This window comes from Nothobranchius furzeri, chromosome 12, assembly GCF_043380555.1.
Source record: "Nothobranchius furzeri strain GRZ-AD chromosome 12, NfurGRZ-RIMD1, whole genome shotgun sequence".
NCBI lineage: Eukaryota > Metazoa > Chordata > Actinopteri > Cyprinodontiformes > Nothobranchiidae > Nothobranchius > Nothobranchius furzeri.
This window is the reverse complement of record NC_091752.1, coordinates 33,113,528-33,136,665: the sequence shown is the minus strand read 5'-3', so window position 1 is coordinate 33,136,665 and position 23,138 is coordinate 33,113,528. Positions and strand designations below refer to the sequence as shown.

At 39.1% G+C, this 23,138-nt stretch overlaps 1 protein-coding gene across 2 annotated transcripts in view; it reads right to left on the bottom strand.

The window, feature by feature from the left end:
* The window catches only part of LOC107376006 (VPS10 domain-containing receptor SorCS1), an 88,492-nt gene that overhangs the window by 47,979 nt on the left and 17,375 nt on the right, over nucleotides 1-23,138 (bottom strand). For both annotated transcript variants that reach the window (XM_015944879.3, XM_054750337.2), the window contains exons 2-5: nucleotides 7,711-7,778; nucleotides 6,697-6,796; nucleotides 6,355-6,513; nucleotides 1,159-1,232 (exon numbers count right to left, since the gene is read on the bottom strand). In XM_015944879.3, the coding sequence (XP_015800365.3) occupies nucleotides 1,159-1,232; nucleotides 6,355-6,513; nucleotides 6,697-6,796; nucleotides 7,711-7,778 (401 nt within the window). The remainder of the gene's footprint in view (nucleotides 1-1,158; nucleotides 1,233-6,354; nucleotides 6,514-6,696; nucleotides 6,797-7,710; nucleotides 7,779-23,138) is intronic.

The following is a 23,138-nucleotide window of genomic DNA, read 5'->3' as shown; positions in this document are numbered from 1 at the left end:
TAATCCAAGCTAAAGGCGGTCCAACCAAATATTAGTGTGTGACCTTGTCTGTTTGGCTGCGTAGTGTGTCATTATGTATATTTTGCTATTCTCATGTTTGTTTTGTCTGCCTCTCCTATTTTTGTATGAAATAAAAATAAATAAATAGTGGTAACATTCAACTTTTGTATTTCTGAGTTGTTATGGTTACCTGATCATTTAGACATTTGATTTCTTTATCATCTGATATATCTATATCTATCTATATATATATCTATATATATATATATCTATATATCTATATATATATATATATATATATATATCTATATAGATAGATATATATATTTTTTTTTTCTGCAATAAAATTGTGAAAGTTACAGCAAACGGCTAATTGTAATAAAAATTCATTGAAGTTTGGTACAAACATCTAATGTTAATCACTTTTACATAATGCAAAGAAAGGTGAAACAAGTTCTGTTAATGTCTTGAATTAAAGGACGTTTAATTATATATTTTTTTTATTTATAATTTTTAATTATGCTATACTTGACTAACTCAGTGTACTGTACTGAGTTTTAGAGTGGGATTGTTTTAATTGTTGAATTTAGGACAGATGGTTTCTCCTTTTCTTTAGAAATAAATAAATATGTTGATATCTGACCAACTGTTCCACCAATGTAATTTATTTTTATTGCCAAGTTCAAATCTGCCAGGATTTGGACTCAAACATTTTGCCAATAATATTACATTTATTTTTTATGGATCTGTTCCAGGTTATTCAAATAGTCTAAGGATAAATTGCAAACTAAAATATTATTAATAAACTTTGAGAGTCAAGTATTTTACAGGTGGAACTGGAAAAAGTTTAATATGGTGCAAAAGTTGATTTATTTCTGTAATTCAACTTACAAGATGAAACCAATAATATATGAGAGACTCTAAACATGTAAAGCCAGATAACTCAGCTTTGATTTGTTTTAACTGTGATGATTATTACATTACAGCTTAAAACCGTAAAATAGAAAAGGTTCAATATTCTAGTCTCTCAGTCTATGGATTACTGAAATAAATGGACTTTTGCACCATGCACTAATTTTTCGAGTTCAGCTTGTATTCAATCAATTTTTTCAGATGAAAACAACATATTTTAGGTTAAAACTGAGACCATGAGCTCACCAGTAGAATCTGTTGGGGATGACGTTGTCCTGCACAAGCTGCCATTTCCTCCCAAACTCAACTGATACATAAAGCTGTTAAAAAGAAAACGACTTTGTCAAACAATAGTAGCATCAAACACAGTGTGTGGTCATGGGTCTCTAAAAAAACAAAAAAATGAGGATGTTTCTGCTTTGCATTGCATCCTGAATCACACATAAGTTGTTCTTAAATTTAATGTGAAGTAGTCATGTACTGTATGTTTCCAACACACCAGTAACATACATTGAAATGTATCAGCTTGTAAATGTTTGTAAATTCTATGACTACAAATCAGAAGTTGGTACGTCGCAGAAGCTCCTCTCCCCTACCGTAGCTGCTCCTTACCACATAGCAAGTTTTCTGGTGGTTCTTTCCTCCTGGGCGAATGATTCAACGTTTGCTGCACTTACAGCCATTTTACCTCTGATTTTCTCCATGTCTGGTTTGAGGACGTTAAATCGGTGATGAGCATTTGTAGTCCTGGACATATTTTCACACAAAACCTAAAAACAACTTTTGTCACCAGTAGAAAATAAGCGGTGTCTTGGCATCAGAATGTGTCTTTTAAATTCACGAACACCATGTGTGAAATCCATGGCACATATAATCAATTAGAAAATAGCTTTTATAGCCCCATTGACTTTCATTCATTGTTTTCGTTCTTCCGGGAACCCGTGGTCTAAATGTCAATGGGCCCATTTTCTCTTCCTGTTGAAAATCCACAGTCGGTGCGCAAAACATGCTGGAATAGCCTTGTTCTGTGAGGATACAACAGACCCATCCTTGGAATGTGGGTGGAGCGAGGACACATTTGAGGATACGAGAATGAGTATTCTTGAAATTCGGACAGTACTCGTCGCTGCTCTGTGACGTCATCGACCTCAAAATGCGCCCTAACAAGCATCCTTCCCATGGATTCAGACACACACTTAGGCTCCCTATAGAGCTCCAGACGTCACGTGACTCTCAGAGAGTAGACGCCATGTTGGCAGGCAAAAAAGGTTAACAAAATGAACAGGATCGGCATCTCCGACCCTTACCATGCCCCTGGGATACTTTTTAAAATGTCAGAAGCTGTCGGAGCAGACCTCTTACCGGATTTGAGATACCCTGATATTTATAATTTCCTTGTTAATTTTCCCTCGTCCTACTCCGGAGCATCGCTAAGAGCATATAAAAGCCTGGAGGGATACAAATGGACTCAATCAGGGTTTGTTGTCGGTATCCAGATCTGAATTCTTCCTGCCAAGGACAGCGCTGTTGTCACCGGGAGGCTAAGTGGAGATTTTTGTTACCATTAGCAATAGCCCGTTGCAAGGTTTTGTCTCTGTGATCTGACAATTGATCAACCATTGCTTAAAAATGAAAAACAGCTTAGCTGGTTAGTTGCTTTGATCATAAAACACGTAAACGGCAGCACGCAGAAATCACGAGGCAACGTTTTACGTGATGTTTACTTGTTGCTATGAGTAATAAGACAGAAAAAGCCACGCCAAAATAAGTTTAGGAAGCCCACTAAGAATCGTAATAAAAGCATTTAAAATAAATACCATACACAGTTGAGGAAACGTTGGTTTAAGTACCTGATACGAAGTGGTCGCTGCATAAGCAAAAACCTTTACTCTCGGGAACCCAGTTTCATTTTAGCTTAGAGGCTAGCGCATTTCATTGCGATAATCCAACGTTTGCGGCATTCCGGATCTTGGGGAATCCTGTAGAAGGCTCTTCCCTTATCTCGTCCGAGTCTGTTCTGGCATCCTGGGGTACAACAGGAATCTACCATATTTCCCATTTGATTGAGTTTTCTGACAATAACAAATAGTCCAGCTGCAGGCTTCTGCCTGCCAAGATGGCGCCGTTCGATTAGAACTGTTGCATGCCGGGAGAAGTGACGTCAACTCCCGGAACTCTATACATTAAAGTGTATTGAAACCACATGATTTGATGAATTATAATGTGATACAGTGGAATTTCATTCATGGTCCACTACGGGGAATTAGTTTGTGCTGTCCTGGTAGCTGCCTTTACAAAAATGAAAAAAAAAAAAAAAAAAACACATCTAAACCAATTGTATTACTAAGCAGCTTTTTGTGTAAGTTTGATGGTTATCATATTAATTAAACTAATTTTATTTTATTTTATTTTAGCTAGCACTCAGGTGGGTTCAAGTAACAAAATCATTTTCTTGTAATAGTTTGATCCCAGATGATAAAAGGGTTTGAACAGTAATAGTTTAGATTGCTTTGTAAGTCTTGGATAAAGTAGTTTCATTCCTGGAGTGACTGAGCAGGATTTCCCCCTAAATGACATTATAATCTCCTCCATCAACCATTTCTACTCGTGTTAACGTCTCATCATCTTCCCTCAGTGATGGAGCTACAGGCGTCTTAGGCTCGGAGCTTAACGAGGATCAGCGGTGTCATTTTGACTCATCTTAAAACTTGCAAATTTTAAGCAACATGACAGATAATCAATAAATGTAAAATGAAGTCAAGCTGGGAATCACTTTCTTTTTTATAGCAGCAATAAAGGATTAAAAAGAGAAAACAGCCTAACCAAGACATGCACAACAGCCTGCAGGCAAACATCTCTTAAGCATCTTTATTTTAACCCATTGACAACTCTGGAGTGTGCTTTCATCTTCCTCTCTGCACCATTTATCTCACTTCTTAGACCTTGTCTGAGCAAATCCAGCTGGCCAATAAGCAGGACGGGGGAAGGTTGAGTTTGATGTCTGGGCCATTGACCAGAGCAGACAGCAGGGTTCTCGCAAAGTAATGGAGGGTGGCTGTTTATGTTCACAGTTGTTCTGTGTGAGAGCTCCACTGTTTTGGCCTTTGTTTTAAACTTGTGCTAAGTAAAGCATATCTACTCAGAGTTGTCTGCAGAACGTCTTTTGGCTTGTTTAGGGGTGCAAATGATTAAAATTGGGCGATAAACCGAAATTTTACCGATACCGAAATGTATGACAATAACTGACATAATTTAGCTCAAGTCGTATATTTGGTATTTTTCAAAAACGGTAAAAGGTAAAGGGCTGGTATTTAATATAGGCTCTACAACCCCCCAAGGTGCTTTACAACACAACCAGTCATTCACCCATGCACACACTTATTTACATGCTGGTGGTGACGAGATACATTGTAGCCACAGCTTCCCTGGGCTGCACTGACTGACGTGAGGCTGCCAAGCACAGGCACTACCAGTCCCTCTGACCACCACCAGCAGGAAAGGCAAGTGTCTTGCCAAAAGACTCAACGACTGCGACAGATAGGGCTTGAACCTGCAACCCTCCAGTCACAGACACTTAAAACTCTGCCACCATCATCCCTAAAAATTAAAAGACGTGTAGGTTGGCAATGTTCATGTCCTTTAGAGATGCTGTGCTACAGACTGGATGGAGTGGAGTCACAATATGCCACCACAGTGGCAGCCTTATATTCGGTCAAGGAGAGGTTTGTACCCCCAAAAAATTGTTCAGCAATCAATTTGGCAATATTTAGGATTTAGCAAAGATGATGTTGATAAAAAGTCTAATGTAAATTGTGCAGGAAGACTGTAGCGACAAGTCAAAGTAACACATTCACCCCACAACCACAGCCAACCTAATGAGCCAAATGTGACAATTTTCAAGTGATGCAAGATTTAAGAATACAAGAACTTGTCTCTTAAAACAATGCTAAAAAGTTTAACACTTTAAGAAATTGCTTTTAAGCTAGTTTCAGTTGGTATTGAGCCAGAAACCTGAGCAACGTCACAGCACTCTGCAACCCTCTGCTGACAAAGAAACTGCACTTAAAGTATCTTTCTGGAGTTTTCCCCTTTCAGAAATGATGTATGATTTTTCAGAAATCCCTAAAAGTGATTATCTTATCATATACTGTGATATAATGTAAGCAATATGTCTTCTTTTTTATTTTTTGCTAAGCACGCCCCCTGCCCCGCAAAGCCCCGTGTAATAGGAAACTGAGCGCTGACCAAAACTAACCAAAAGCATTAGACTACCGCTTACCTGCTCCATATTTAAGGAAGTACCTCAGCTGACGCAGAGTTGATGAACTTTTCACGGACAAGAAAATCTTTAAAATATAAATATCACAACCTGATGTGAGAATAATACTTGTAAAACAGCATGTTTAGCTCTGTTTGTCGGCTACAGAAGCACATCAATAAACCTGAGACATGAAGTCGCCATCTTAAAAAAACAAAAGGAGAAATTATCTGTGTGATATGCTTCTCAGCCACTAGATGGTGCCATCGGGTAAGAGAAATACTCCAGAAAGAGACTAACAGTTTTGTGGTTTGGGTAGGACCATTAGTGGGAGTTCTGTACCTGCTTTACGGCAATAGCTGTTTACTCTGCTGCTAGCTAATATAAAGGTTATCAGTTAGGTTTTTCAGTTCACTGATCACCAATAAAAAGTGCAAGAAGACAAAGACGAAGTTTGCACTTTGTTGGCACCATGGCAGAGCCTGGCAGTAAAAGGAAGAGAGTAATGTCTAAGAGCTAAAGCCAGAGTGAACATCTGTGTGGCCTACACTTGTCTGAGGGAGCTAAAGGAGGCTATGAAATCACTGGACTGATGGTGACCTGGCTTTGTTGCTACTGACATGCAAGTAATATTTTTTTGATTTACCGTGCGGCTTATTTTACTATCAGTTGGTTTGAGTTTGCGTTAGCTCATTGTTGCATTACACAGCAGACTGGAAGAGTTGTTCACAAATTACAACAGTTTGAATTCTTCTTTCAACCAGTAGTTGGAAGAGCTGGAAACATGTTGTAGTGGTGCTTTAATAGGATTGAATAGGTTTTTTAAGCAGACACTGTCCCACCTAGTGGACAAATATTTGCTTTCACGTGTTAGGGTAGTTATCGTCCATTTATCGTTATTGACGCTCAAAATATTGTGACATGATGTGAAACCACATCACCCAGTCTAAAAACTGATCCATTTATTTGTTTTAGGGCTGATATTTCTTTATGTCTTAGAAGTGAGCTATACTCTTAGCTGAGGATGATAGGCTGTGATGATGCTTAAATGTAACACAAATATGAAAAATCTTGAAACAGCACAAAAAGATGCAACACACATTTGAGTTCTTTTAGATGTTTTCCCTTTCAGATTTCCACTTTTTGCTCTGGTTCATTCTCACGGTCTGATACCTACACTTTACCTTTTGGTCATGGCTGTAAGCCAGGATCCAGTCCTCCTGCTCAGGATGAAAAAGCAGGCTGAGGATATCAAATGCTAAGTTGTGTTTCTGATAGGACGCCCCTTCATCAAGGCTAATGAGCAGGCTGCTCTCTACCTCTGGGTCAGTCAGTAGCATGATCTGAGACAAGAGAAGAGACGAGGAAATCAGCAGCGTCCCAGTGACAGCATTCTCTACAACAAGGTTCAAGTGTGTTTCTTCAATGCACAGCTTGGGATCAATGCAGAGAGCAGACTCCTGCATGGTTTTAATGATTTACTCAAAGTAGGAAGGATTTATTTTACACTAAACACACAGGCTTACCTTCCTTTTGTTGTTTGGACTCACATACAAGTAGCTCAGTATGCTTTTTGTTCCGACTTTCTCATTAAGTTTTTCATATGTAGTCCCATAATCAGTTGACCTAAAATTCAATTACAGATTAAATGAAATGGGTTTCAGGGAGAGAGAAAAGAGGAGAGAGAAACTCCTAATAGTTAAGATGCGGATGGTCTCATTAGACACGTCGGGTGAGCAGAAAATTACAGCAGCTAAAGTCCTGAAGCAATTTTCTAGGTGAATTCATGTGTTTTCTAATTATCAAAAAAGCAACAATGTCCTGTGAGGCACGTTACGCTGAGGCACGTTTACTGTGATTGATTTTGTGATTTATCAGTCACATTTAGGGTTGGAGGACAAGTTTCTATGAAAGCACAAAACTGGTAGAATATTTTTAAGCTTAAAACCAAAGAATGAGTTTGTCATCATTGAAGAAACTGGCTAAAGCTGAGTGCATTTAAAAATTAAAAAGTGACAAAAAAGTGTGATCTTTTGAAAAAGAAATAATGCGAGTGTAATGATGGAAAAAATGAAGGCCCCAAGGGGACGTGGGAAAAAAAGTTGAAAACTGGTTGATTCTGTCTGCGCACCAGATAGTCATGCATTCTTTTATTTTAATGTGCTTTTCATTGTTTTTACTTGTTTTACTTTTCACTGTAAACATTACCTCAGCATCAAATAAAGTAGCCAAACTGTTAAAAATATATGTTTTTTATATAATAAACATTCCAAAAATCTATTACGACTTACAATTAAAATTTTACATTTAGGCTCCAAATCAAAGTAAGTAGAACGTTGGTTGTCTCTGATCAAACTGACAAAATAAATATTTCTTTAATGGAAAAAATACATTTTCATGACCTTTAAGAGATGCCTTTGTGGAAATAAATGCATAGCGCACATTGAAATTTTAAATTTGTATGATACATGATAGCTGCATTTTGTTGTATTGCATTTTTCTTATAAAAACGTTGCTTATATAAAAAAAGGAGATCTTACCTCCACAGAGAGCTCTCTGTCACTCTTCCAGAGCTGAAGTCGCTGTATTTTGTCAGCATGAGAATGACCTGCAACACAAATCAGGCACATCATTGCTTGCTGAGCCGTGTGTCATGAGCGTTGAAGAGCTGAGATCAATTGTCTCATAAGCCCCGTGAAGACCTGAGATGGTCAACATTAATGGATCTGTTGATCTGTTAAGACACCGGCATTCAGACACAGAGGCATTGGTCACATTTGCATAAATCACACTTCATCCAGAAATGTCTGAGGAAATAAAAACAAGCACAGCTGCTTATGAAAATTGGAAAAAGGCTCCCGGTGCATATTATTACTGAAGTCAGTTTTCACACGTGTCATACAATTCCTATTATTGTGCCAAGCATACAGAGGTTTGTGTAAAAAACATTGATGGTGGATGAAAGCAACTCCAAATATCACATAAACACATTCAGGCGTAGTGAACAGTCCTGTAGCTATAATTGGACAACTCCGTAAGACTTCTTACACTTTTCTCATAACAACGTGTCACCTCAATGAAATTAATAGCAAGCTAACAAGCACGCTGCTTTGTGGTAAATACAATGATGGCGGATGGGAGGAGTTGAAAAGATTTATAATGAGACAGACAGCAGAAGCTTCGGCAATAAACAAGCTCATTTAATTGTCTTGTTCATTGGAGGGAAACACTTTAAATATAAGGTGCATACAGTTATAAGAGGAAAAATTATAAACATTAATATTTCAAACAGAGCTTTTTCTTTTTTTATTATGCAACAATATTTTGGTTTCTAGTGAAAAGATGGCTGCATGTCAAATTAAATTGCTGCTTCTCTGAGTGTTTGACTTTTAATTTGATGGCAGCCACAGTTCAATTGCTGTCTGATCAAGAAAACGCAGCACACGTCTTCAAGTGTCCATAAAACAGAAGTATCGATGAGCACAGTTCATGTTTACTGACAAATACTGCTTGTTTTATTAAATAAACCCACAGGCTGTTTTTACATGTTCTGTGGGTGAACTAATTATGTGTGTGTGCTAACTGTTGATCTTTTCTTAAGACTCTGCTGACAAGCAGGAATGATGACTGACAAACGCAGAACTAAATGAATAAGGTGTTTTCGGCCTGGGCTTGAAGTGCCAAGGCATTATGCATTGGGCAACAATAAAAGTAAAAATAAGTAATTACAGTAACTTACAAAGCTTTTTAAATAAACAACCTCAGGCTGCAAATAGATAAAGTTACTAAAAATGAGCACAAGTTAAACAATTTGAATAAGAAATCTGGATTTAAATTATTTTGGTTTTATCACTTCTTTGTATTTTTTAATCTTTTTTATGTTTTAAAAATCTTTCAATTTTCATTGTGTTACTATACATTTATTTTAGATTGTCATAACGTTTTGCTGCATTTTACAAAAAATACTCACATGATAAGCTACTACCCAGTGACCCAAACTGAAGGTCACAATAATGCAAATATATTGCTTTATATAGCAAATTTAATTTCTTTTTTCAAATAAAATACATGTAAAATAAAAAATAAATACATTATTTAGGAAAAAATTGTTTTTAGTAATCTATTTAAAAAACAGAATGCTTTAAAGTTTTAAAGTTGGGCTTCACAAAACTTCACACCACAGTCACTTTAAGTGACGGTGTGCATTTTCCCAGGCAATAGGGGGCAGTATATCTACATCTTTGCAAGCAAGCAGTATTTTTGTGTTTGAATAAGACCTTACCAGTGGAAAGCTGTTGGGGTCAAAAATCCCTGGGAGTGCAACCTCCAGAAATTGACAAGCAAACAAAACTCTCTTTCATCACTGACAATAAGTGAAGAGGTGAATGTGTAAAACAACAATATTTATGAACGATGAACGTTTTGTAACCATTTGTTTCAAATCAGTTAATGCATTTTGTCCTCACGGGCTCCCGTAGAAGGAAACATCTATATAATTCAAAGAAATGAGGTTGTCTCCGAGGCCAGAAGCATTGCCGCTGTGCGGTGTCATGTGATGTGCCGTCCACTCCACTGCCTTACAGCCCCGGCCCTGCAGAGGCTGTTAGCTTGAGTAACATTGTTTACGCGATCATCTGTGAAGCCGGGAACAGGTTCACAGCATGGAGGTGCAGCTGGTCCTTTTACCACAATCAAACAAGGATAACTGTCGCTATAGCGCCAGAGTTTAATTTGAGCCTGTCTTTTTTGAAAGGATGCGTTCTCAATTGTTAAGCTAACTTTTTAGCGAACAAGCCTTTAGTTTTGCGCCAATGTTACAAGTACAAAACAAGTAAGTGAAAGGCAGAAGAGGACATGTGCAATTTAGAACTTCCTTGGATTACCTTTTTAAACATTTGCTGTGCTCCGGCGGGATTTTGAGCGGTTTTGGTTCGGTTCCGTGCGCCATCCTACATTGATCAAAATGTCTGGCTTTTCATCCAGGAGCAGGTATTGAGTTATGGGGGCTGGATATCTTACACATTCAGGGAGAGCTCGAAAAAAGATCCAGTTTCTACCTACATTACACTATTCATGGACTCTCACCTGTTGTGCTCCTTGCAAGTTTCAGCGCCAGCTCTGTTAGCACAGCCCTGAGGAAAAGGGACTTGGGCAACCGATCACACCTTTTACAATGCCACGCCCCTTCGTATAATCCGTGAATGTGCACGGGCACGCAAACTAGTGGTGTCTAATATGGCGTCGCCCAGAAACTGAGACCCACTTCCATGTATTTTAGATGTGATTTTTATGGTTATATGTTACAAACTGCCAATATTTTTCAGCAACTGGGCATCATTTTGTTTATTTTCAACAACATTTCGATTGATACCTTCAGATTAATGAAAAAACTACACACTGTCACTTTGATGCTGATTGCATGACATTCCTTGCTGGAGATCTCTTCTGTCTGCACAGCTAGTTACAACTTAGCTACAGTGTCCACTCCCAGCTGCAGAGATTAATGTCCCACCAATTAAATGACTCTTTACCTTCCAGGAGTCAAACTGTCACAGTCACAGTCATTTACAATGAAACTACTTGCAGCAGTGTGGAAATTAGAACAATTTACACCCTTACCCATTCTTCTGCATAGCAGTTAGGATTATGCATTTTACTTGGGAAGAATCCAGGAATTACAGATGTAATATGCCTAAAACCTTCTTGCACATGCTCCACGGTTGCAGTTATCACATCAATACAGTCATACAATATTCACTTTGTAGCCGTGTCTGACAGGTGTTTGAAACTCATCGTGTTCTGCAGGCCATAAAAATATTTGAAACCACTGGATGAAGGTTCATCTTTTAACGATTAGACAACAGACCTGATGATAGCAGTGAACACTCTATTTAAACAATAGTGCCACATGTTTTTGCTCATCAATGCCTTTGAATTTAAACCAGGGCGTCGAGTCGTGCAGAGCTCATTAGACTGCAGTGGCACTAGCATATCTGAAAACTGGATTACCTGGCATCCAAGAGCAAGCAAATTGATTTTTCAAGCCTAATCCCTTGTAAATCTCAAAGCTTGAGGGTAAACGGACGGGGATGAATATGATCATTACGCCTGAACAAATGGGAACCTCATGGTGACTTTAGGGGCTTAGGTGGAGGAGATTACTGTTGTGAAAGGAATGTGTTAAAAGGGGGTCAAAATAAATTCTGCTATTGATGAAATAAACAGTACATTCCAACTCATTCCGTCTCACACCAACCCGTTGATCCGGCCTTATCAGCTGTTGGAATTAAGTTGCCTCATCAATAAAACTGTCATCACTTTCAGCAACAGCAATTAAACAGATGGATGCTTCCATAATGGCCATTGTTCCAGGAGTTACTGACTGGAATATTAATAATAAGGACAGACATCATAGATCCAAATCGAACAATATGTTTGAGCCTTTTGTTACAGGAATGCTGGGAGGAAGTCAAGCTGGAAAAAAACCCAACACAAAATCCATTGTAAGATATTTTGCAAACTGATAAACGCAGCTTTAATTTGTTTGAGCGTTGTATTTTTGCAAGAGAAAGAAACTAGGGGCTTCATTTCAAATCAATTAGAAAATAAAAATATTTCTAACAATTGAGCAACAGATGCTTTTCAAGGAATGGCCACTCTGAAGAAACAATTCCCCTAGGAGCTACAATAGCACATCAAACTGCATCATTTATCACCTTTAATACCCAAAGATTTGTCTATTTTTGTCATTTTTCTTGCCCTCTGAGCTTCTCCAGCAGCAGCACGAGCCTCCAGAGATGCACACCGGCGTGCTTCATCCGAGCAAGACTCAAAAATGTGCAGAGGCTTTTGTCTGCCACATCAACTTAAATCACTTCATTAACAAAGGCAACATTTCCTCATAGACCAGATGTTGTGCTGAAGCGGAGTTGTTTGAAGTTGGAGCTGTTGGCTCTCCCGTGGATGGCAGGTCACTGCAATCATGAATTATAAAGGAGCTTCACAATATCACTTTGCACAACGTAAACTATCTGAGCCCTCGTAAAACTCACGCATGGAGGAGTTAATCAGCGGGTAAATGTGCTCAAGCTTTGTGGATAAATCATCCAACTGCTGAATGAAAATTGATGAAATTGGGCGGATTTTGTGACGGTACCAGTCTACTGATAACTAAGCAGTGCTTTAAATGGGCAGATACTTCAAGTTACAGCTGTGGCTTTCAGGCAGAACAGCAAGTCTCTGAATTTATTGGACACCTCACACAGAGACAAGGGCAGTGTGTCAAAGTAGGAGTTCGGTTGATAGACCATCTGGAACAACTTCCATCTTCTTTGTGCTTATATACTCTTGCGTCGTTTGCTTCTTCACCGTAATTGAAAGCCCGGGCTAGTTCAGCAGCTTGGCCATGGTGGCACGCAGAGCCTGGAAACTTCAGGGAGCACGAGGAGGAGCTCTGATCAATGCGTTCAATTATCAGACATCTAGCGGGTTGGCTTTTTCAACCCAACCAAAAACTTGTGCCTGCTGTGTTCAGGGAGGTCTGCATTTCTCCAAAAACAAAAATCCCTTTTAAATCTTCAGCACTCAGTCTGAAAACTTTGAAAAAGCTGAGATGTTGCAATGTTGCATGTTTATAAATAAAATAGTATTTGAACTCTTTATGGATTTGCATTTCCTCTGTCATAAATTAAAAATAGTTGTGAGTTAAAGAAGCAATATGTAAGAATTATACCCCGCGTAATAATCACAAAATGTCTATCGTGTTGGAAGGAAGGTTACATTGAAACCTTTTTTCCTTTCAAGAAACAAAAGAGGAACATAGTTACTATTTACATATCAGTGAGTTTGTGAGGTCTCTGCCAAGCTAATGCTGCTGTGCTGGCATTAACGGCCAGTAAACCGACCCAGAAGTTATTTCTTGTACCCCTAAGGCACCATGGCATCTTTTTTGTTTTACTATATCAAGTGAAGCAGGCTAGAAGCTAATGTTGAGCTAACAATGCTAACGGTGAATCAGAAGCAAATAGTTAGCTCTATAATTCAATTCAATTCAAGTTTATTTATATAGCGCCAAATCACGACAAGAGTCGTCTCAAGGCACTTCACATAATAAAAATTCCAATTCAGGTCAGTTAATTAAGCCAATCAGAAATAATGTGTTATAATCTGTATAAATATCTCAAGCTACTTTTTCAATGACCAACTATTTGAATTTACAGTGAAATGTGTGTGTGAAGTGAATAATGAGTAAATTGTGGTGTTTCCATAGGCGTCATTTTAACCGGGGACGCCGGGGACATGTCCCCGGCAAAATTTGTGATTGGCAGCTGTGTCCCCCCCACTTTCAAAAATGCCTGCTGATGAGGATTTTTGTTTTACCAGCTCAGATCTTATGGGTCGGCAACCTGTTCCCATCAAAGAGCCATTATTACCCGTTTCCCACAGTAATTTTGGACGGACCTTAATAAGCAGCGACTTAAGTGAAGCAGGCGTAGAAAATTTTGTTTAAAAAGACGTCATAAATGTGTTCCCCCGTCCTTTTTATTTATAAAATATGAAGTAAAAACTCACAATTTAATTTACATTCATTTGTCATTAATATGTAGTCTACACCCGTGCTTTAAGTGGACCATCTTCCAGTAAACGCAAAGCATCCAGCCCACCTCTCCAAATGCGTAAAATGTGCATCAGCCGCTAGTTAGGCGTGCCGCGCGCACCATCAGCTGATCGGCCCAGACAAGAGCAGAGCAAATAGAGAAAGAATAGAGGATAATTGTGTCTGGATGTGGATGGAGATTACATTTTACAGCAGCCTGATCATCATTTAAATACGTAAACCATCACCTGTCTTCTAGTCCACGCTATCAGCATTATTTTAATTGGTGTGTGTGTGTGTGTGTGTGTGTGTGTGTGTGTGTGTGTGTGTGTGTGTGTGTGTGTGTGTGTGTGTGTGTGTGTGTGTGTGTGTGTGTTTTCCACCTCAAACACTGGTCTAACCAACCAGACCAGCGTGTCCAGTAACATATTAATGTTACAATTAAACAGTTTCACTTCATGTAGGCTAGGAACATTTCACCTGCCGTGGCCCGACCGCTTCTGCTCCACATAAACTTTGTGCGTGATCAAATGTCTCTACGCGTCATGCGTCTCCATATTAGAGACGGAAACAAGCGCTGTTCAGCCAAAGTTTCATAATTTCATAAAAAGAACATTTTTCCAAGTGACACATCCCTCAGAGAGACCGGGTTTCCAGACTGTTTCAGTGGGAGGAAATCTTATCGCATGCGCCGTTCTGCACTGCGCTGCGAACCTCAGATCTTCAGCTCACTGTCCACCGGGGGCGCTCCGAGCCGCGCTGAACACAGTGTCCAGTATAAAGCTCTGATGTTCTGATGGGAATATTTTACCTCCGCGATGTGCGTTAACGATTAAAATGTCAGCTCATCCATGCGCATCAGTGTGCGTCGGGGTAATTCTTTCAAACCTAGCAACATCCTTGAGTTCATCTGTCAAAATAAACAGTCAAATGGAAATATCTGTAACCTGCCGTTTAACTGTTTTGCCTTCCTGTGAAGATTGTTGCAAAGAGAAACAATTAAACTTGATTAACCCCAGAGCCACCCAGAGGGCATGCGGGAAGATTCCTCCCACTGAAGCGAGCGTTTTCCAAACCCTGTCTCTCAGAGAGACTTGTCACTTAGAAAATGTTCCCTGATTATGAAACTTTGGCTGAATAGCACTTGTTCCTGTCTCCAATGTGGCGACACATCCAGGAGCCTGTCTGAGGAGAATCCCAGAATCTCACATCCTCTTCAGCTCAGAATGCGCCTATATGATTACGCACAAGCGTGACGCGCCAACCCGGTCTCACAGTAAGACCGGGTTGGAACTGTTCAGGTTTACGCAGACAATCTTTACATTTAGAATTGGCATACAGATGTAAAATTAATGCAGTAAAATATAAAGCATTTTATTTAAATATCCATTCATTATTTTACAAACAGAGAGCCGCATCAGATGGATGGAAGAGCCGCATTGCGGCTCCAGAGCCGTGGGGTGCCGACCCCTGTGCTAGCCTACTTTATTGTCCCCAGCAATTTTTAAACCCCACTCAAGCGTATGGTTATTGTCCCCAGCAATTCTGAAAACAAACTGACGCCCTTGGGTGTTTCACACACTTTAATGAGTCATTCAGAACTATTATAGCAAGATGGACAACAACCACACTTCCTGTGATGCCAGAGGCATGTTACCATAATACGTGTAGTAAGTGCTCCCTACTGTAAAACACCCAAGAGTGCCACACCTGATTTGACAACATATTTATCTACGTATCAACTAACTGTGAATGACTCTTCTTTGCTTGTCATCTAGAATCTTCTGGTGCTGATCCGTCACTGACAACAGCCATAAAACTCATGGAACAGCAGAGGGAAAGTAACTTTTTGTTTAAATAAATTGTCTGCAGTAACCAAATTTGACCACAGGTTTCCATTCTTGCTTAATTCTTACATATTGCACCTTTAAAGAAATGTGTTAGTAAAAGGTATCTCTCTTCCCTTTGTTCTATTGCCTGTGTAGGTGTATTTTCTTAAAAGTCCACGAATGCAAGAAAAATAACTCATGAGTTTTACAAAATAATGGCGGTGAATGATGGAGAGCTGGTGAAAATGGTTTTGATGGCAACTGTTTACCTTAATATGTAGATGGTGTCTGTGCTATGGGCAAAAACTGAGTTAGGCTTTTAATTTTTCATCCAATGCAAAGCTTTAAACTTCTAGAGACGACCAAACCTGTGTGACTTTATTTTAAATGCTATTAAAGTGATACGTTAGTTTTTTTTATATATATCTCAAAGAGAAAAAAGTGATAGAAACACAGATCTGTTTGTTTGCTTCATTTGAGTTAGCCAACTCTGTAGGTTTATAACGAATTATTTTGACGTTTATGTGCAGAAATGCACAAAAACTGCAAATATATTATGTAATTTGTTTTAATGAGTCCAACTGTCTATTATCCTGACAATTTCCTCAAACTAAGATTAAGTGTTATGAGCATCACCAAATTCTTAAAAATTTATAATAATAGACAACATAGAAAGTCCATTGCAGCAACATAAATTCTGTTCTGTTCTTCTTCTTCTGAAAAGCATAAAAGACTGAATGCTGGGAACGCCATGTTTTCCTCCTACAGACTGTAACCAGCTCTTTACATGTTTTTTTTTTATTTCACCTGCTGGGAGCTGAACACCTTGTTAAATTTTCCAACTGAAAGTGATGTTAAAATTATCACTAAGTCTAAATTAAGAATCTACAAATTCCTCAACAATAATTAACTAAGACAGCTAAAAATGATCCCAAATGGTTTGTGTAATATTTGTTTCCCTTTTTTAAATATATTTTCAATGCCATAATAATAGTGTTAACTGTTATAAATGCTTCACCATAACCATGATGCAAAGTCTTCTTTTTTTCACTCCTGGCTGTGAATGTATGGCTTTTCTATGTGTGGCCAGATGGTGTAACTCAGACAAACAAGGATTCAGGTGACAACTGTGAAATAAAAATGTTCCGAGGCACGATTCAAGGTGCAAACTGAGAAATGGTCGACAAAAAATACGAACAAATGCAGCCAACTGGGAGAGAGCTTCTAGGATAATGACATACCAGCTGAAGACTAAAAAAAGAAAGGATTTCAAAGATTTCTTTAAAGTTTGAACAATAAGTCTCAAGACATGTCATTTTCAGGGTATATCTGTACACAAGAAAGCAGATTTGGTGCTTACCAGCTGCTACAGCAACCATTCTGAAGATTAATTTTCTATTCTAAAGCTGGTAGAGGCTACAGTGACTCGCAAAAGCAAACAAGAGTAGCACACAGCATACGTCTGATTCAAGCCACCTCAAAGAGGTGCAAACACAAAGATTTAGGTGACATGGGGGACAAAATAGAAAAAAGTGAGATCTCATTATGTTTCTTGCATATGAAGATGATCCTGTTCTGGATAAAGTATCTTTACCTGACATGAATTTGTAATCTGAGCACTGCTTGACTGCATTTGGTGAAGAAGAAAGGAAACCCAAGAGAGGCGCAGAGCTCATTGCTAAAATAATTTTTTATAAAAATCCCTCAGCAGGAGAGAACCTCACCACGGGAAGGCTTGGTGGCTTGACAGAGCTGAACTCCGCCTGCCAGAAGTTTCTGTGCAGTGCTGAGCGTTAACAACCAGTAACTCTGTTCATGCAGCAAAGGCAACGCCACAGCCACAAACTTGTTTAAAAAAATCTTTGCTTGTGTTACACTGAGTTGTGCTCTTAACCATTCTCATCATGAGGTTTTTCGTGAATTTGTTTATGTTCGTGATGTTCAATCTGTGAAACATCAAGCCCCCTGACTGACTCCACAACCCATCCATCACAGCCTCCTGGGAGGGAGGAGAGCCAGTGGAGGTCCGTTCTGAAAGCTTCAGCCATGTGGTTGTCTGAGCATTTCAACGCATTTTATGAAGAAAACAACAAAAAGCCAGAAAGCAGATGTTTGTTCCTGTGTGCTGGAGTTGGTGGAAACAAAATTCATCCTCTTTTTTCACACTTAAAACAAAACATAGAAGCCATAGGAGTTAACGAATGCTTAAAAAAACCTCACTACTATCTAAATTCAAGGAACATCAAACAGATGTTGCTCTAGTTGCTGCACAAAACAAACACACAGATTCAGCATTTGGTGGTTAGGCACACCTAATTGCTAAAACTAGAAATACTAATAATTTATTCAGCTTGTATTGGAGGATCATACTCAACACATAAAGACGAATCAACATACTAATGTTGGTACCAACGAACACTCAGAAAAACATCCAGTTTAACTGTATGTTAGATACAACCATTGACTTGGGCCCACGTCCACTATCAGAACTTCCGGAATCAGAATCAACTTCATTACCATTCAACCAGCGTCCTGGAACAAGGAAATTTAACTTAACCTGACCAAGCCCTCAAGGCCAAGCCTAGGGAGCAAGATTAAGATAGCATTTATTGTTTTGAAACAGGCCAGAGATTTAAAAATGTCCTCTCTGCCTTCAGTCCATTCTGGTCTCGAGGACATCCAAACAGCCGAATAAACGGAGGTTAGTTTTTAATAGACCATGCTGCAATTTTGTCCAAGCTGGTATCCGTTCTGCACGCAAGTTCTGAAAACACAGATTACTGCTCAGAGCATCTAGCTTGCAATTCATCTCGAGCAACATCTAAGTCTGAGCTTTCAAAGCAAGGCAAATACCTTCTCTGACCTCTGCCAGGACTCCCATCAGCTCCATAGTGCTCCGATACATCAGGTGCTCACTAACTCCAAACCGCAAGAACCCAGTAATCATACATCCAACAATATAAACATCTTCTGAGATGGAAAGCGATCTTTCTATACTTCCAATGTCAAAAAATGCCAGGACGTTTATTTCCCCCCCCCCCCCCCCCCCCATAATTCGTGACTTTTTGTGATCTCACTGAGTACTACTTGTTGACTTAACTTATATAGCATGTCTTGCCCAAGGACACAATGACTGTAACAGACTCAATCCCACCTAACTCATCTACCACTGTCGGCCCTGTGTTTATGAAGCTTCTTCTGGTCATTGAACAATGCTTGTTACTTCACACAGCCCCTCTCCATGTCGAATGGATGCAGTTACGTGACAGAATGAAACATCTTTAATGTTATCACTATTCATGGATGCCTTTTGACACTGATCAGTGATGTTATGCACTGTTGAAGCAGCTGGCGTCTGAGCAAGGTCCTGAAAGGGACAAATTCGTATGGAGACACAACGGCTGAGAAGACCGAGCCATCGTATATCCTGGTAATGTTTCTCCCTCCCACAACGTTCCAGGACCTCCTGCAGTGGAAACACAACAATTGCCTTTTTGAGAATCAATCCTTTTCTTTAGGGGATCATTTATTTTAGAACACCCGTGCAACGCAGTTTCTGGGTGCAAAAGAGAAACTATTTTCTCTCTTCTTGCCGAGCTGAAAGGAAAGGTCCAACTTTTATTACTAAATTTGATCTCTTAACTTGCCTTTATTATAGGTCCTCTTTCTGTTTACTTTTGGAAAACATTCCAATTCTTGCTTAGTGTCACTAAACTCTCAAGTCTATCCTTGATCTTTCACTGTAATGTTTCCCTTTTGTTTTACTGCATACTTAGACACAAAAAGCGCATTGTCAATTATGCTTGGCAATTAACCTTTCCTTTATAAAGCAGACATTATAAATTAATATTTGTCTTTGTGACCAGCTTTACGATACTGCAGCTGACTGTAAATCCAATAAAGCTTTGAGAGAAATTGTGTTTGTTCTAAAAAAATAATTTTTTTCCCTAAAACAATTTACACCTGGGTCCGTGCAGTGACACAGTGGTTAGAGCTGTTGCCTTGCAGCAAGAAGGTCCTGGGTTCGCTTCCCAGCCTGGGATCTCTCTGCATGGAGTTTGCATGTTCTCCCTGTGCATGCGTGGATTCTCTCCGGGTAATCCAGCTTCCTCCCAGAGTCCCAAAACATGACTGTTAGGTTAACTGGTCTGTCTAAATTGTCCTTCAGTGTGAGTGTGTGTGTGTGCATTATTGCTTGTCCTGTGTGTCTCTATGTTGCCCTGCGATGGACTGGCTCTCTGTCCATAGTGTACTCCGCCTGATTGCCATTGACTGCTGGAGATAGGCACCAGCAAACCCCCCCCCCCCCCCCCCCACACACACACACACACACACACACGTGGACCCCACGTGGACAAGCGGGTTCAGAAGTGGATGGATGGATAGATGGAATTTACGCCCACCATTTTTGTTTTTCTAACTAGCAGATTCAACATCCTAGCGGTCTTGTGCATAAACTAAATTAGCAACGCTTCTACTTATATTTTATTTTATTTACACATCTGGTGGCACTGGTAGGGACAATAATGGGTGCATGGCCACAAGATTAGTAATGTGTGTTTTATTAAGCCATAAGACATAATTAAGTGCAACAGCTGTGAGTTGCATAAGATTTTATCACATATGAATCATGGATAAAACCAATAGCAACAGCTGAGTTTTATATGACACTTTTATGCATGCAGGTGTTGATAATTTCCATTATTTACTGCATCGTGTCTTTTCCTGTTCCAGATAATCGCAATAAAGGTTTGATTTGATTGTTTTCATTTATCATCATTTTACTGTTGACATTAAATATAATGATGCTTACAAGAAAGATGACATTAAAAGCGTGTATCATCAAGAAGCGTACAAGGATTGTAATGGAGATCACAACCTTTGTAAATGAGGAAGCTTTACTTGTTTGCTGGTTTATGGCAATTTGGTAGGTTAAACATGGCATCATAGAAAAAAATCTGCAATGATCTTAAATGAACGATTGTTGGAACCCATCAATTTGTAGGTACCGGCAATTGATGGGCGACGGAAAACCTTTCAAAACATCCAGTGAACTTCTCAAAATAGATGATTTAATGAGATTATTGAAATGTCAGGTCGCCCGGTTCTCTGGGAACCTGGAATAAACCCAAAGAAATCTTGGAGATGGTGTTCATATTAAAGTTGTTTGACAAGACATTTAGACAAAGACTAGTAAGGGACAGGACAAGCAAACAGAAACTCTTTTGTCTAAAAAAAAGATCAGAAAAAAGTAAAGTTAGGTCATAAAGTACAGAAACATGTAAGAACTGTTAATGTCTCAATCCTGTTGAAAGGGAGGTCACATTGAAACAGATTTCCTTCTCAATGTATTCTCCTTTAAAAAAAAAACAAAAGAGGGATGTAGTTACTGTTTACAGTCTGTGAGCCCACAAAGTTTCCAAGGCCACGCTGAACTAACCCTGCAGTTTGTAATTCGACACCAGCTGCCAAAAGTTTCCAGAGTTTAGCACTGAAGCAAAAAAACAGGGGAAACCCAAAAGGTATTTCTTGTACTCCCAAGATGCTACAGCATCTTTTTGTTTTACTCTAATAGCAGGTGAAGCAGGTTAGAAGCTAAAGTTGAGCTAACAATGCTAATGGTTAATTTGAAGCAAATAGTCTGCACTAAAAATTTCTCAAGCTACTTTTCAATAACCAATACTTGTGTTTTACTTCCTTAACTGAGTCATTCTAAACTATAGCAGTGAGCTAACAACAAGCCGGCAAACAACCATACTCCTGATAACGCCGGAAGTAAACAACCATAATAAGCGTAGGAAGTGCTCGCCACCATAAAATACCCAAGGGCGCTAACAGCAGATATGACAATGTAACCGGATTACAGGATACAATAAGATAATTAAAAGAAAAAATAAACAAATGGGCCAATAATTAGGTTCGGGGAGAATTGGAGGTTGTTTAAGAATGACTGGAGTCACGGGTATAGCATGAAACGGTTTATATACAAAATTTTAATAATAATGGGAAATATAACACATAAAGATAACACACAAAAACAGATGAAAACAATCGACAATAGTAAAATGGTCGGTATGAGATTTGATCATATGAGTCACAAGTCAGCCGGCGTCAAGTCAAATCCCCACGCTTGGGGTGAAAGTCAGAGTCCGGTGGTGCGATTTTTTCCTACCGCACCGTTGAGATTGTTCACAGAAGAGAGCAGTCTGCTCTTCAGTTACTTGAGATGTCCTGGTTCGTTCAGTGGTTAAGGCTCGCCATCTCCCTCGTCAGGAAGAAATCCAGTTCTCGTTCCAAGTGAGTGATCATAGGAGTCGGGATCAAACCCAAGGAAAAAAAAAACCCAGCCTGTAAACAACAGGACTGTTAGCGAGTTGGCATCGACCCTTCTCGTCACATCACAGCATAAAGTCTTACAGACTTAAACAAATGCTTCACTCTATTGGCATAGCCAATCATGTTTGGGTTCACAGTTCAACTAACATAACATCAATTTGATTGTCTATTAAAATAATTCTCAGTAGCTCTGGAAATATAATTACATATGACAACAATTGTTCAGCTCAATAGGCTCAGTTAGATTCTATTACTCTACACTATTCAACAAGAAATACATTCATGACAACAAGGATACATTTAGTTGTGTTTCTATACAGCATTGTGACACCTTGTATATCTGTAACACAATAAATAAATAAATAAATAAATAAATAAATAAATAAATAAAATGTTCTATAACAAAATTCAACAAAATATAAATTCTGGTCCTTTGGTCCACCTTTGTAAAATAATTCCTCCCTAATCAGTTAGCTTTTATTTATTTTTATTTATCTATTTTTTTTATTATTAAATGTTTGGTTAAGGGACGCATTGCTAATTCTATGGCGTTAGCTATAACGCCCCTGAGGACCTTGTACATCTAGGCCGTACCACCATTAACTGGCGGTTTGAGCCGTTAACTCCTGGGAATCCCATATGCCCTACCGCCGTTAACTGGCGGTTTGAGCCGTTAACTCCTATATGCCCTACCACCGTTAACTGGTAGTTTGAGATGTTAACTCCTGGGATCTAACGTCTAGCAGCCCACTGCTGTCACCTCGGTTTCTGTAATTAGCTTTTTGAATTCAACAATTTACTGAATTCAATCTCATTCACTCACCAACGCGCTCCAACGGTTCCCTCCTACAGAGGATTGGTTCACTCTGTCGTCTCCACACAAATCTATAAGAATGGAATTAATTTGATAAGCTATTTAAGTTTCCTTTTTTTTTTTAAGTTGCATCGTTAGCTTTTTCTCTTCTTTTTTCTTTACTCACCGCGTTGGTTCCAAGTTCCTAGCTCTTATTAGAAGGAGTCAAGTCCGCCTCTCCCTCTATCTATGCGGCACCCAAATCAGGGTTCTTCACGGCCTCGACTGTTGTTTTTTTTTCTCTCTCTCTCTCTCTCTAACCGCTCAGTCTTTGCTTTCTGTATCTGCGTGCTGCACAGCCGTTTGTCTCTCCTCTCGCTCAGCTGCGTCGCACGGTTTTATTTCGCGGAGGCG